The sequence below is a fragment of the Calidris pugnax genome, unplaced genomic scaffold (assembly GCF_001431845.1).
Source record: "Calidris pugnax isolate Ruff unplaced genomic scaffold, ASM143184v1 scaffold273, whole genome shotgun sequence".
Classification (NCBI taxonomy): domain Eukaryota; kingdom Metazoa; phylum Chordata; class Aves; order Charadriiformes; family Scolopacidae; genus Calidris; species Calidris pugnax.
The window spans coordinates 5,718,626-5,729,865 of NW_015094508.1; the positions used below are offsets into that span (position 1 = coordinate 5,718,626).

The 11,240-nt window shown below is 46.6% G+C and overlaps 1 protein-coding gene across 3 annotated transcripts in view; it reads right to left on the minus strand.

The window, feature by feature from the left end:
• The window catches only part of SLC30A5 (solute carrier family 30 (zinc transporter), member 5), a 28,891-nt gene extending 25,669 nt beyond the window's left edge, over positions 1–3,222 (minus strand). The window contains exons 1-2 of one of the 3 annotated variants that reach the window (XM_014964963.1): positions 2,735–3,222; positions 1,627–1,789 (exon numbers count right to left, since the gene is read on the minus strand). Coding sequence is in view for 1 of the 3 variants with exons in the window: in XM_014964961.1 (XP_014820447.1) it covers positions 485–648 (164 nt within the window). In the remaining 2 variants the exon portion in view is untranslated. Of the gene's footprint in view, positions 1–484; positions 1,457–1,626; positions 2,481–2,734 lie in introns of those variants that run through there. The other 2 variants (XM_014964962.1, XM_014964961.1) reach the window with 2 other exon arrangements.
• Positions 3,223–11,240: the final 8,018 nt, after the last annotated feature.

Genomic DNA, 11,240 nt, shown 5'->3' on the forward strand with positions numbered 1-11,240 from the left:
GGGGGGGCGGGTGTTTGCTGTGGGCCCTGCGTTGTGCCTGCCTGGGTGTGCGGTGGGAACAGAGACATTGTGGTTTGGCACGGTGTTGTTTCGTAGAGAACCGTCCCCCCCCCATCCCCAGTTAAGTGAGCGGCGGCTGCTGGTACGTGTCGCTGTGAGGCTGGTGGCGTGGCTCTGGGGAGCCTGGGTACAGGCGAGCGGGTGGCAAGTGAAACTGGGCGTTAAAAGTGGTAATAGGATCATAGAATGGTTTAGGTTGGAAGGGACCTTAAAGATTGTCGAGTTCCAAGCCCCCTGCCATAGGCAGGGACACCTCCCGCTACACCAGGTTGCTCAAAGCTCCATCCACTCCAGAGGCCTTAAACACTCCACAGATGGGGCATCCACAGCTTCTGTGGGCAGCCTGTTCCAGTGCCTCACCACCCTCACAGTAAAGAATTCCTTCCTAATATAAATCTACCCTTTTGCAGTTTTAAAACTTAACCCTTGTCCTCTACTGCAGTCATTGGGAAAGAGCTCCTGTAGGCACCCTTCAGGTACTGGAAGGTTGGAATATGTTCTCCTCTGAGCCGTCTCCAAGCTGAACAACCCCAACTCTCTCAGCCTGTCTCCATGGGAAAGGTGCTCCAGCCCTCTGAGCATCTTCATGGCCCTCAGGACTCAATCGAAAGCGTCTATGGCCTTCGTTCGTTGGGGGTCCCAGGGCTGGATGCAGGACTCCAGGTGGGGTCTCGCTGTCGGTGACAAACACATAACCACTGGAAGGTAGTTATATGCGGTGCTTTGTTTCGCGGGCCCGGGAACCAGGGGTAGTCACCCAAATCTGGTTCGCCGACGGCCATGTCAACTTACAATTTATACCCTCACGATTATACAATTTCATACATATTCAATAGTCACCCCATCACCTCTTATTACATATTCATTAGGGATTGCTTCATAGATTGCGTCATTCTGGCGACATTCCAGTCCCTTCTAGTGGTCTTCGGTGGTCGTTTCTGATGAAGTAAGACGTCTTCCTCGCCGTGTACTTTTTACCTTTCGTCCCTCTGGTAGGTTTCCAGGCCCGTTTTAGATGCCTATCTTCTCCTTATTCTTCTTGACTTTTCAGGCGTCCTCGGTATGCCGCTTCAGTAGCTTTAAACTATACCCCTCTCCCATTATTATAGAATGCAGTACCAGATCACAAATATACAAAGATTTTACACCAAGTTCAGAACACCTCGTATTTTCCAACATTCCCCCCCTTTGAAAATACTTCACTTTATATTGCAAGTATTTTCATTTATGCCGTTTCTTTATACGACGGTGGGGGCATTATATTTCCTGGACATTCAGAGTGTTCTCTTGTTACTGCTTGGACCAAACGATGAGTCCATACTTTATCGCGACTCAGTTGCCTTTTAGGATAACTGAAGGTAAGATAAATTCCCAGAACTACAAGTAGCAATATAAATACAGCACTGTTTCACAAGCTATCTGGGCCTTTTCTTTAGAAACCTTATATCCGTTCTGTCCTAATTGGTTCAAAAGAGCAATCGTGACCTGAATGCACAGTGGTCGTTCTTCTGTAGCGACAAAGATATCATCAACATATTGTAATAGTAAGTATTGTGATCTCGGTACCTGAATATCTCCTTGTATAGTCCATTTCTCCAAATCCTTTGCTAACTGGTTTCCAAACAGAGTCGGGCTGTTCTTAAATCCTTGCGGAAGATGAGTCCAAGTCAGTTGTGTTTTTCGTCCATTCTGTGGATTTTCCCATTCAAAGGCGAACAGTTTCCTACTACTTTTGTCAAGTGGGATACAGAAAAAGGCATCTTTTAGGTCAATAACTGTAAACCATTTGTATTTCTCCTTCACAGAAGTTAACAAGGTATATGGGTTCTCTACCACAGGGTGTATGTCCTTTGTAATTTCATTAATAGCTCTCATATCTTGTACTAACCTATATTCTCCATTGGGCTTCTTTACTGGAAAAATCAGTGTATTATATTCAGACTCAGATTGTTCCAGAATCTTATGCTTTAAAAATTTGTCGATAATTTTCACTACTCCCCATCTAGCCTCCAATTTCAGGGGATATTGCCTAATTTGGACCGGTTGCGCTCCTTCCTTTAATTCTACGCTTACCGGTCGGGCTGTTTCTGCTTTTCCGGGAATGTCGGTTTCCCATACTTTCGGCATTACTGCTTCTTCTACTTCTTGGGGTATTCGGGATTTCGGCTGATCCTTTAAGACTAGAATTTGACCGATTTTAGATTCTGGTATTTGCATTACTAGTTCCCCATTTTCAAACATGATCTTGGCGTCTAGCTTTGCCAAAAGGTCCCGCCCTAAAAGCGGAACCGGGCATTCAGGTACATACAGGTACTCATGAGTTAATTCTTTTCCCCTAAACCTTAAATCCAGGGGTTGTAGGAATGGCCGGCGTTCCTCTTTCCCTGTGGCTCCCACAATTGTTATAGTTTTATTTCCTAGGCCCCCTAAACCATTTACCTTTTTTTTTTACCGGTTTACCTTTTTACCTGTTTACCTTTTTTTACCATTACCGTTTCCCGTTTACCCACTGCCGAACCTGCAGGGCTTTCGCCCTGTCTGACGGACGGCGCCGCGGCTTACCACCTGGAGCTCCTTAGCCCAACCAAGCGCAGCTTTCACCGCGTCTGACTGGCAGGCTTTTACCCCGCTTTGGTACCAATTACCTTTACCAGAATAAAGCACCTTGTCTTACCTTATCAGAGGTCCGTCGGGAGCAGCGGAGGTCGGATGCGGCTGATGGCTCCCCGAGAAATCCTCGGTGCCGGCTGGAGCAGGATCAGGTCGCGATCCGCCTCGGCAATGCCCGCGAGGTCCCATCTGGGTCGCCAAAACTGTCGGTGACAAACACATAACCACTGGAAGGTAGTTATATGCGGTGCTTTATTTCGCGGGCCCGGGAACCAGGGGTAGTCACCCAAATCTGGTTCGCCGACGACCGTGTCAACTTACAATTTATACCCTCACGATTATACAATTTCATACATATTCAATAGTCACCCCATCACCTCTTATTACATATTCATTAGGGATTGCTTCATAGATTGCGTCATTCTGGCGACATTCCAGTCCCTTCTAGTGGTCTTCGGTGGTCGTTTCTGATGAAGTAAGACGTCTTCCTCGCCGTGTACTTTTTACCTTTCGTCCCTCTGGTAGGTTTCCAGGCCCGTTTTAGATGCCTATCTCCTCCCTATTCTTCTTGACTTTTCAAGCGTCCTCGGTATGCCGCTTCAGTAGCTTTAAACAATAACCCCTCTCCCATTATTATAGAATGCAGTACCGGATCACAAATATACAAAGATTTTACACCAAGTTCAGAACACCTTGTATTTTCCAACATCGCCATAGCGAGTTTAAGAGTTCCCAGTGCCCTGAAAATGGGGCTGCATCCTGCCTTCCAGTATCAGAATTATACTGCAGGTGCTCTCACTAATGAGATGGTATATACCAGTAACTCTCATTTTCAAAAGACGCTCACTGCTGGCAGGAATTGGGTGGAACAGGTAGCAGGAATTGGCTCCACTGTATTATGTTACCGTTTTTCATCTGAAGAATATCTGTCCAATATATAGAGTCTTGCAACTTGTTTCCATTAGAAGAGGTGAGTTGTGGAATTGTGCTTCCATGAAAAATATATTGTCTTAATTTTTCTCAGAACCATCGCTGCGCATGCTTCACTGGGTAGCTCTTCTTTTTCTTTTCTTTTCTCGTCGCAATTCAGCAGTCTGGTGTGATCCTAGTTTCCAAGAGGCATTTTGAATTACATAAGTTGTTGGGATCAGAATTTTTTTTTCAGGCCTATCAACTGCAATGGAGTCCACCCCCAGCAGCCTGGTGGATGGACCAGAAACCTTAACATACGTGCCTTGTAAGTTGCCTGAGCACTTTCTCTGCTTTGAATAACCAGTTCTTGGTGCTGCTGCCTATGGCAGTGTTTACAATCAGCCTCCTTCCCTTGATGCCCACACTTTTTGCACAAGGCATCAACATCACCATGTTTCTACCTAAGCCTGATCTTTTTTCCAGAGCCTTTACATGGTAGTTCCTTCATGCATGCATTAGGTCACTCAAGATTTTCCGGTAACACTCACGAAGCTGGGAAGTCCTCCATGTTGGTGAGGTTTGATACTTATCCTCGGTGAAGTGCCTGACACCCAGCTGGTTTCACCCCACCTCCAGTGTACCAGGGATTGGTTCACATACAGGTAAAGTGGAGTGACGTCCTGGATGACACACAAAGTGTGTTAACAGGTCACGGAGGTGCTACAGAAGACCACAGCAGACTAAAATGTCCAGTTGAAACTAATGGGAAAATTGAGGCAGAGGGTTGGAAATGTTCATATGTGAGCTGGCAGCTTTTTTCCATCCATACGGCAAACTCCCTGCTTGCGGGACATCCCGAAATCTGATTTTGGACCTTAGTTCAGCACTGAGGCAGGACAAAGAAGTCAGAAATTGATGTGAGGGAGGTGGCGTGGGGGAGGAACGGCACAGGGAAAGGGATTCAGATCAAGTGTCTCTGAGAGAGGAGAGTGGAGAGGTGAGAATAAGAGGGATTGTATCTAGTGGCCTTGCCTATTTCAGCTTTGCTTCTCCTAGCCTCTTGTGTAGCATGGGTAGACTTTAACTGGGAAGAGATGGAGGGCTGGGAGCTCAGAGGAGGATGGCTGCAGGAAATGAAAATTTCAGAATTTCACTGATCAGAAATCAAAGTTGTGTTTTGTTTTTTTTTTTTTAATTTGCAGATTTGCAAATTGTTCTCCATGCCCGTGAGGGGCCTCTGCATGTCAAGCAAAAGCCTGTTAAAGAGAAATGCTGGCCCTGCTATTTCAGCCGCCTTGTGGAGAGCCCTTAAAAGTTTAATCTACAGGTCCTCCCTCCTGTCCGAAAGCCCCCAGTTCACAGCCTGAAGTTCCCTTGAAGCCCACGGATCAACCAGAAGATGTCGATAAGCTTTGTAGGCAGGGAAAAGAAAAAAAAAAAATTTAGTTACGTGCCATGTGAGCTGTGTCCGGGAGATGGAGATGTTGGCAAACAGCACAAGGGGAGGACTGCACGGCAGAGGCAGGGGTGGGTGGATGGCCCGGGAGCAGAGCAGGGAGACCGAGCGCCGTGGAAGCGGGCAGAGGGTGAGGATCAACCCACTGGGCCAGAGCCGTGCAGAAGGGGAAGGAGAAAAAGGCCAGAGAGGAGGAAAAGGGGAAAGGTTTCTGAGACCAGAATTGGGGGAAACACAAAAAATAAAGGTGTGAGTTAAATGACGGCATTGCAAAGACTAGAAGTGCAGGCCTGGGTCCTCAACACTTTTAAGGAAGCATCCCTGAGGAAAGGGACTTGGGGGTGCTGGTGGATGAGAAGCTGGACATGAGCAGGCAGTGTGCACTTGCAGCCCGGAAGGCCAATCGCATCCTGGGCTGCATCAAAAGATGCGTTGCCAGCAGGTCCAGAGAGGTGATTCTTCTGCTTTACTCTGCTCTGGTGAGACCTCCCCTGGAGTATTGTGTGCAGGTCTGGAGCCCTCAATATAAGAAGGACATGGACCTGATGGAGAGGGTCCAGAGGAGGGCCACAAGGATGATCAGGGGGATGGAGCACCTCTGCTACGAGGACAGGCTGAGGGAGCTGGGGTTGTTCAGCCTGGAGAAGAGGAGGCTCCGGGGAGACCTAATAGCAGCCTTCCAGTACCTGAAGGGGGCTACAGGAAGGCTGGGGAGAGCCTGTTTAGAAAGGCCTGCAGTGACAGGACGAGGGGAAATGGCTTTAAGCTGGAGGGGAACAGATTTAGATTGGAGATCAGGAGAGGGTTCTTCACTGTGAGGGTGGTGGAGCACTGGAACAGGTTGCCCAGGGAGGTGGTTGAGGCCCCTTCCCTGGAGATATTCAAGGAGAGGCTCGACGAGGCCCTGGGCAACCTGGTCGAGTTGGGGGTGTCCCTGCTGACTGCGGGGGGTCGGACTAGATGACCTTTGGAGGTCCCTTCTGGCCTGGACCATTCTATGATTCTATGATTCTAATATGTGGTGTGCTGGGACAGGCTGCCCATCAGTGGCCTGCCTGTGACTCCTGAGTTGTGGCAACATGCACAAGACTTGTGTTGTCACAGGCACTGGCCTCCAGTTCGCTCAGCTGGCTCCCCTGAGCGCTTCCTCAATCACCCATGCCTGGTGGCATCCTCTGGGCCGCTGGTGGTGCTGGGTGTCCTGGGCTGGAGTGGTGGCAGGGCAGCCCTGGCCAGGCTGTGCACCCCAGCAGGACCCCAGGCTCAAAAGAGCCCTTCAGGAGGACACTTGTCCTGCCTCACCTGTACGTACAGAAGCACACTTAGGATATGTGCTTGCGTGGGTATGGATCTGCCTATGGTCTTGACGTGCTGGAAATCCACCCCTCCTTCATCAGTGCTGTGGTATTTGGTTTAGCCAAGAGGTGTCTTGGTGTCAGCATGTGAACTCTATTATGTGTGAAAACATATCGTGTCTCCACTGGTTGTGAAAATAACACGTTACCAGACCCTGCCAGGGTCAGTGAGAGGGCTATTAAAAGTGGATGTTCATATGTTCAGGTGGAGCACCACTGCACACAGAGATGGCTACTGCCCTGCTGTAAAGACAGGGCTGGGTAACTAAAAAATGAAAAAAAAAAAAAACCTGGTGAAACAGTTTAGGATTCTTCAAGGGAATGGTGAAAATAAATTACTGTTAACTAGGCCAAAGTTGGAGTCTGCAGAGACAGCTGAAGGAGAGAGAAACTAAAGTCTCAGAAAGAATAGACCCAAACCCAGAGACTTTATGGTTGAAAAGAGAAGCCATACACAGGAGGATGTAGGGTTTTGAAAGGGCTCATATTTAAAACCTGCAGAAATGGTGAGAAAATCAAAACATGAATTCATGTATAAGCATTTATTGTTTCTTTGAGTTCTAAATGTGTATTAAGCTAGTTTGTTGAGGTTTTTGGATTTTTTGGGAGCCTTGCAAAGGCTGTTTCTGTTTGCTTAAGTACTGCACACTTTTGAAGAGCTGAGTTGTGAAATCAGAGTATCTAAAAGCTTAGAGCTCTGGGGAAAAAGTGTAGTTGGAGTGTTAGCAGTGGTCCTACAGTATTTGTGTTACTCCTCATTGAAAATGTGATATGGTAAGGAGAAAACATGCCTAAGATGTCCCCCAATAAACCCAATAGTTGCTGCAACATGGTGAGATTAAAGGAGACACAGAAGGGAAAGGCTGAGAGAAATTTGGGAGGATACTTTTTTTCATTTTTTTCCACTGAATGAGATCTTGGTGCAATTGAAGTAAAAAAGGACCTGTGCAACTTTCTAAGTGACATGCCTCTTTTTGCTGTTTCAAGATTACACTTAACTATGGTAGATTTAAAAAAAAAAAAAAAAAGCTCAGTGAAGAGCTGCAGAGTCATCTCAAGTTTGGGCTTTTTGACTGTCAAGAAAGATCAAGACTTCTGGGTGGGAGGAAACACTGTGTGTGGGTACCAGCGAAGGCAGGAGTTGTGCTGTGGAGTTGTGTCTGCGGGGAAGCTCAGTCAGGATGGTGGCAAATGTCCTGCTGGGGGAGCTCTGGCAGAGCTGTGCTGCCGGTGGGCATTTATTCCAAGTTGTGCTTTCATTTAGAGTTTTGTTTAGAAAATACCTTAATAGCTTTGTATTTATTGAGTAATGGTGACACAGATATCTGTTCCAGGAAAAGCTCACTGGGATTAACTAAATAATTGGAATGGCAGAAAATGTCTTTTCTTTCTGATTCGGCATGAGAGGACAGTGACTTTGCTAAGACTTGGCTTCTGCATTTCTTCCTTCTGATTCTAATGCAAGCCGTGCTCTTTCATTTTTCAGCTAGTGAAGAACAGCTGAGCAGAGAGCGGCATTGCTGGGAAGCGTGCAGACACCAGCGGTCCACGTGTTTCAGTTCGGTCCTGATACTAAGCTGACCCACAGCCATTTGCAGAAAATTTCAGGCTTGGTGCCTGAGGAAGTGAGGAAAGGAGGGCAGCTGTCTCTGAAATAATGTCGTGACTTGGATTGCTGTGAATCTCCATCTCTTTTTGCGCTGCTGTGTATCTGTGTATATCACTAAATAAACTAGTGAAATTACAGTGACAGAAGAGAAAGCAGCAAAAAAAAAAAGCCTCTGTTGTAGTAATTCACAGAAAATAAATGATGTAGCAAGAAAGCCTTATTGTGACTTAAAAATAACTTTTTCCTCTTATAAAGCTCCAATATTAACTATGTAGCAGGCGTGAGAAGGGGAAAAAGGGCTGATAGAAAATCCAAAAAGCGACTGAAAATCAGGGTCACTTTAGAGGCTTTCGTGATTTCCTGTAATGTGACATAAGCCATCTATTGTGTTTTTGCTGGGAAATTTGTAGCTGAGGTCAATGTAGCAGAAAATAAAAGTCGAGAAAACATACACAGGGTTGCTGTGCTGGAATGAGAGTTGCGTTCCTTATCGAACCGGTCACAGGGGACGGTGCCTGTTCAAATTTACATAAAACAAATGCTAAAGCATCTATTAGACTGTATTCTGTCATGTGTGTTGCTTCCTGTCAGTTTAATTCTGCGTTATCAGAAAGCCTTTGTTTGGATATAAGCAGCTTTTGTTACTCGGGCTCGTTAACACAGGTCTCTGGCGATGGTCGTCCCTCCTCTCCCCGCTGCGGGCTGTCGGCACGGAGCAGTGGTGCTGGCCCTGGCCCTCGCCCTGTCTCTTCCCTCCATGGTTCTGGCTCTGCCATGCTCGGCACAGATGGGGCCGGTGGTGGGGATTTGGCCAGCTCTGGAGGGTAGGGAGTCTCTGGAGGGGGGTGCATGGCCCCACTGAGAACTAGTCTGCTGTCTGACCTGGGTTTTCCCTGAGGAAGGCAAGAAGCCCCAGAGATGGGTCCTCCCTTCCATGGTCCCCCTTCAGGGCTTGGCCCTGTGATGGCCACAATGCATGCGGGGAGCTGAGCGTCTCCCAAGGTCCTCTGTGTGGTTTGCTAAAAAAAGTTTAGTGGTGGGAACACGTACAGCAAGGGCCAGCAAAGTGATGTGGTTTCCTCAGGAGCCAAGTCGGGGACTGAACCTCAGTCCTAGGCCAGTGGTTTAACCACAAGGTCAATTCCTCATTCATTACGACTTACTTAATAATAAAGATGAAATAAATACTTGAAATTGTTTCAGAGAATTTTTTGTGACTTTCCAGTCAGAATTAATTAGGTGCTATGAGCACAGCACCTGAACCATTAGAAATGATTCACTGCTTTCCTTCCTAAGGATGTAAATTAACACATGTTCTGTTTTGCTGACAGAGTGAATTCTGCGTTAGGAAACTCGGTGAAGCCTGGCTAGTGTGAGGAGAGACAAATGCATGATGCTAACTTTCCGCCCGAAAGCAGCAGCTTCATTTAGCTCTCTTGTTCTGCAATGTCTTCCCTCCCCTGTGACGGTCCTGAGTAACAAGGAACACATGCTGCTGAGAAGCTGAACCACACAAACCTCAATGCTTCAACAGCATTTTGCCTCAAATTTCTCCCCTCCCCAGCACGGCTGAAGGCAGCAATTACAGAGTCGCAATCACGTGAACATTAGCAATAAAAACATTGTCCTCTTCAAACTCCTGGATGATATGGATGTAAAAATATTAATGGTTGGTCTACGCCAGCCCACCTATGTTTTCTAGCACTAGTAGAAAATTGAAGAGAGCTGGTAATGCAGGCAGGGGAGATGATGGAGACATGGTGAAGTCAAGGTCTAAGCCCCATGAACTGCTTCACCTCCCTCCTGCCTCCCCCCTGATACTGCCCAGGGGCTTAAAACACAAGCCCCTGAGCATGTGTTAAAAAAACCCCACGTATAATAAAATGTGCTGTAAAAACCCTACATATGGGCTATGTTGTGGTAGACTGTGCCTCTCTGTATCTGGCTTTGTGCCGGTGTAAGCTGTGTACGGCCCATGAGTAAGCACTTGGACCTCAGGTTCCTGGCTGTGGAGGACTGCAGATGTACGGGCTTGACACAACGCGGATGGTGGGCAAGCCCAGCCTTGGGAACAAGCCTGGCTCGATGTGTAACTCATAGTACAGGCGTATTCAGAAAGCTCTCCGTGCTGACAGAGATAAATGGAAGCTGTAGGAAAGTGATGGAAAGCAGAGTTCAGACTACTCTCTGTGGGTGATATTCCTCTTCATGTTTTATTTCCAGTTATTTTAAAATTAAGCCATAAATTGAAGGCAGAATTCACATTACACATTCATCTCCTCTTCTGCAGGCCCCTGGGGGACAGCTGGTCTACTTTATCAGAATGCAGAGCGGAGGGTTTCTGACCATTGTTGAGCTCTCGGGTGTATGTATATGTACTGCTTGAACAGGCTGGTGTTTTCTTTTATGTTGTCCTGGGATATATCACGCTTTTTTCCCCATACTGTTACTTGTTAACATCCATACTGGTATTCCTCAGGTCTTGTTTTGACAAGATGTATATTAAGGCCTGGTCCCTGGGGAACCAAGACTTATTCTGAGGATATGTTTTTGCCCGTATTGGAACACAGGGTTGAATAAAAGACTTTTTTGCATTTAAAAAACATCAATAAGAAAGCAGGTAAGGTAAGAAGAAGATAAATTTAAAAAGGCACTGTGAACAAAGGAACATTTTTATTGCCGAAACCATAGCTGTTAATGATATGTATGTCATCTAGAATGACTTTCTAACCACTGAATCATTAATTTAGCCTGAATAAAACTTTTCCTGCTATTGAGGAATTTAAGATAGTCTTAGTCTATGTGGATTTTCTATTGACAGGTTGTTGGGTCAAACTCACACTGAGGACTTCTCCCTAGTGGGACACCAGTCTAGACCTCTCTCTTCCATGTGGCTGCATATTTTCACAAAACTCTAGGCCAGAATGTCTCTAGGACCTCTACTGCTCTGTCCTTAGCTAAAGGCTGACCAACAAGTGAAAACATTTTAGGAGGGGATGAATGCAAAGCCAATGAAATTACCTGTAGGCAATGCTTAGGAAATCGAGCTGGTAAAAAAGTACACATTTCAGCAGCAGTGAACCTGTCTAGGAAACTGAGTGGTGAAAAAGTTGTGAAATGTTTTGACTGGCTTCTGGCACACGTGGCCGTGGACAGTTGGGTTCCCTCAGGCTGTCGTGGGGTATGGGTTTGGTTGTTGCCCCAGGGAAACTCATCAGCATGACTACTTATAGCTAAT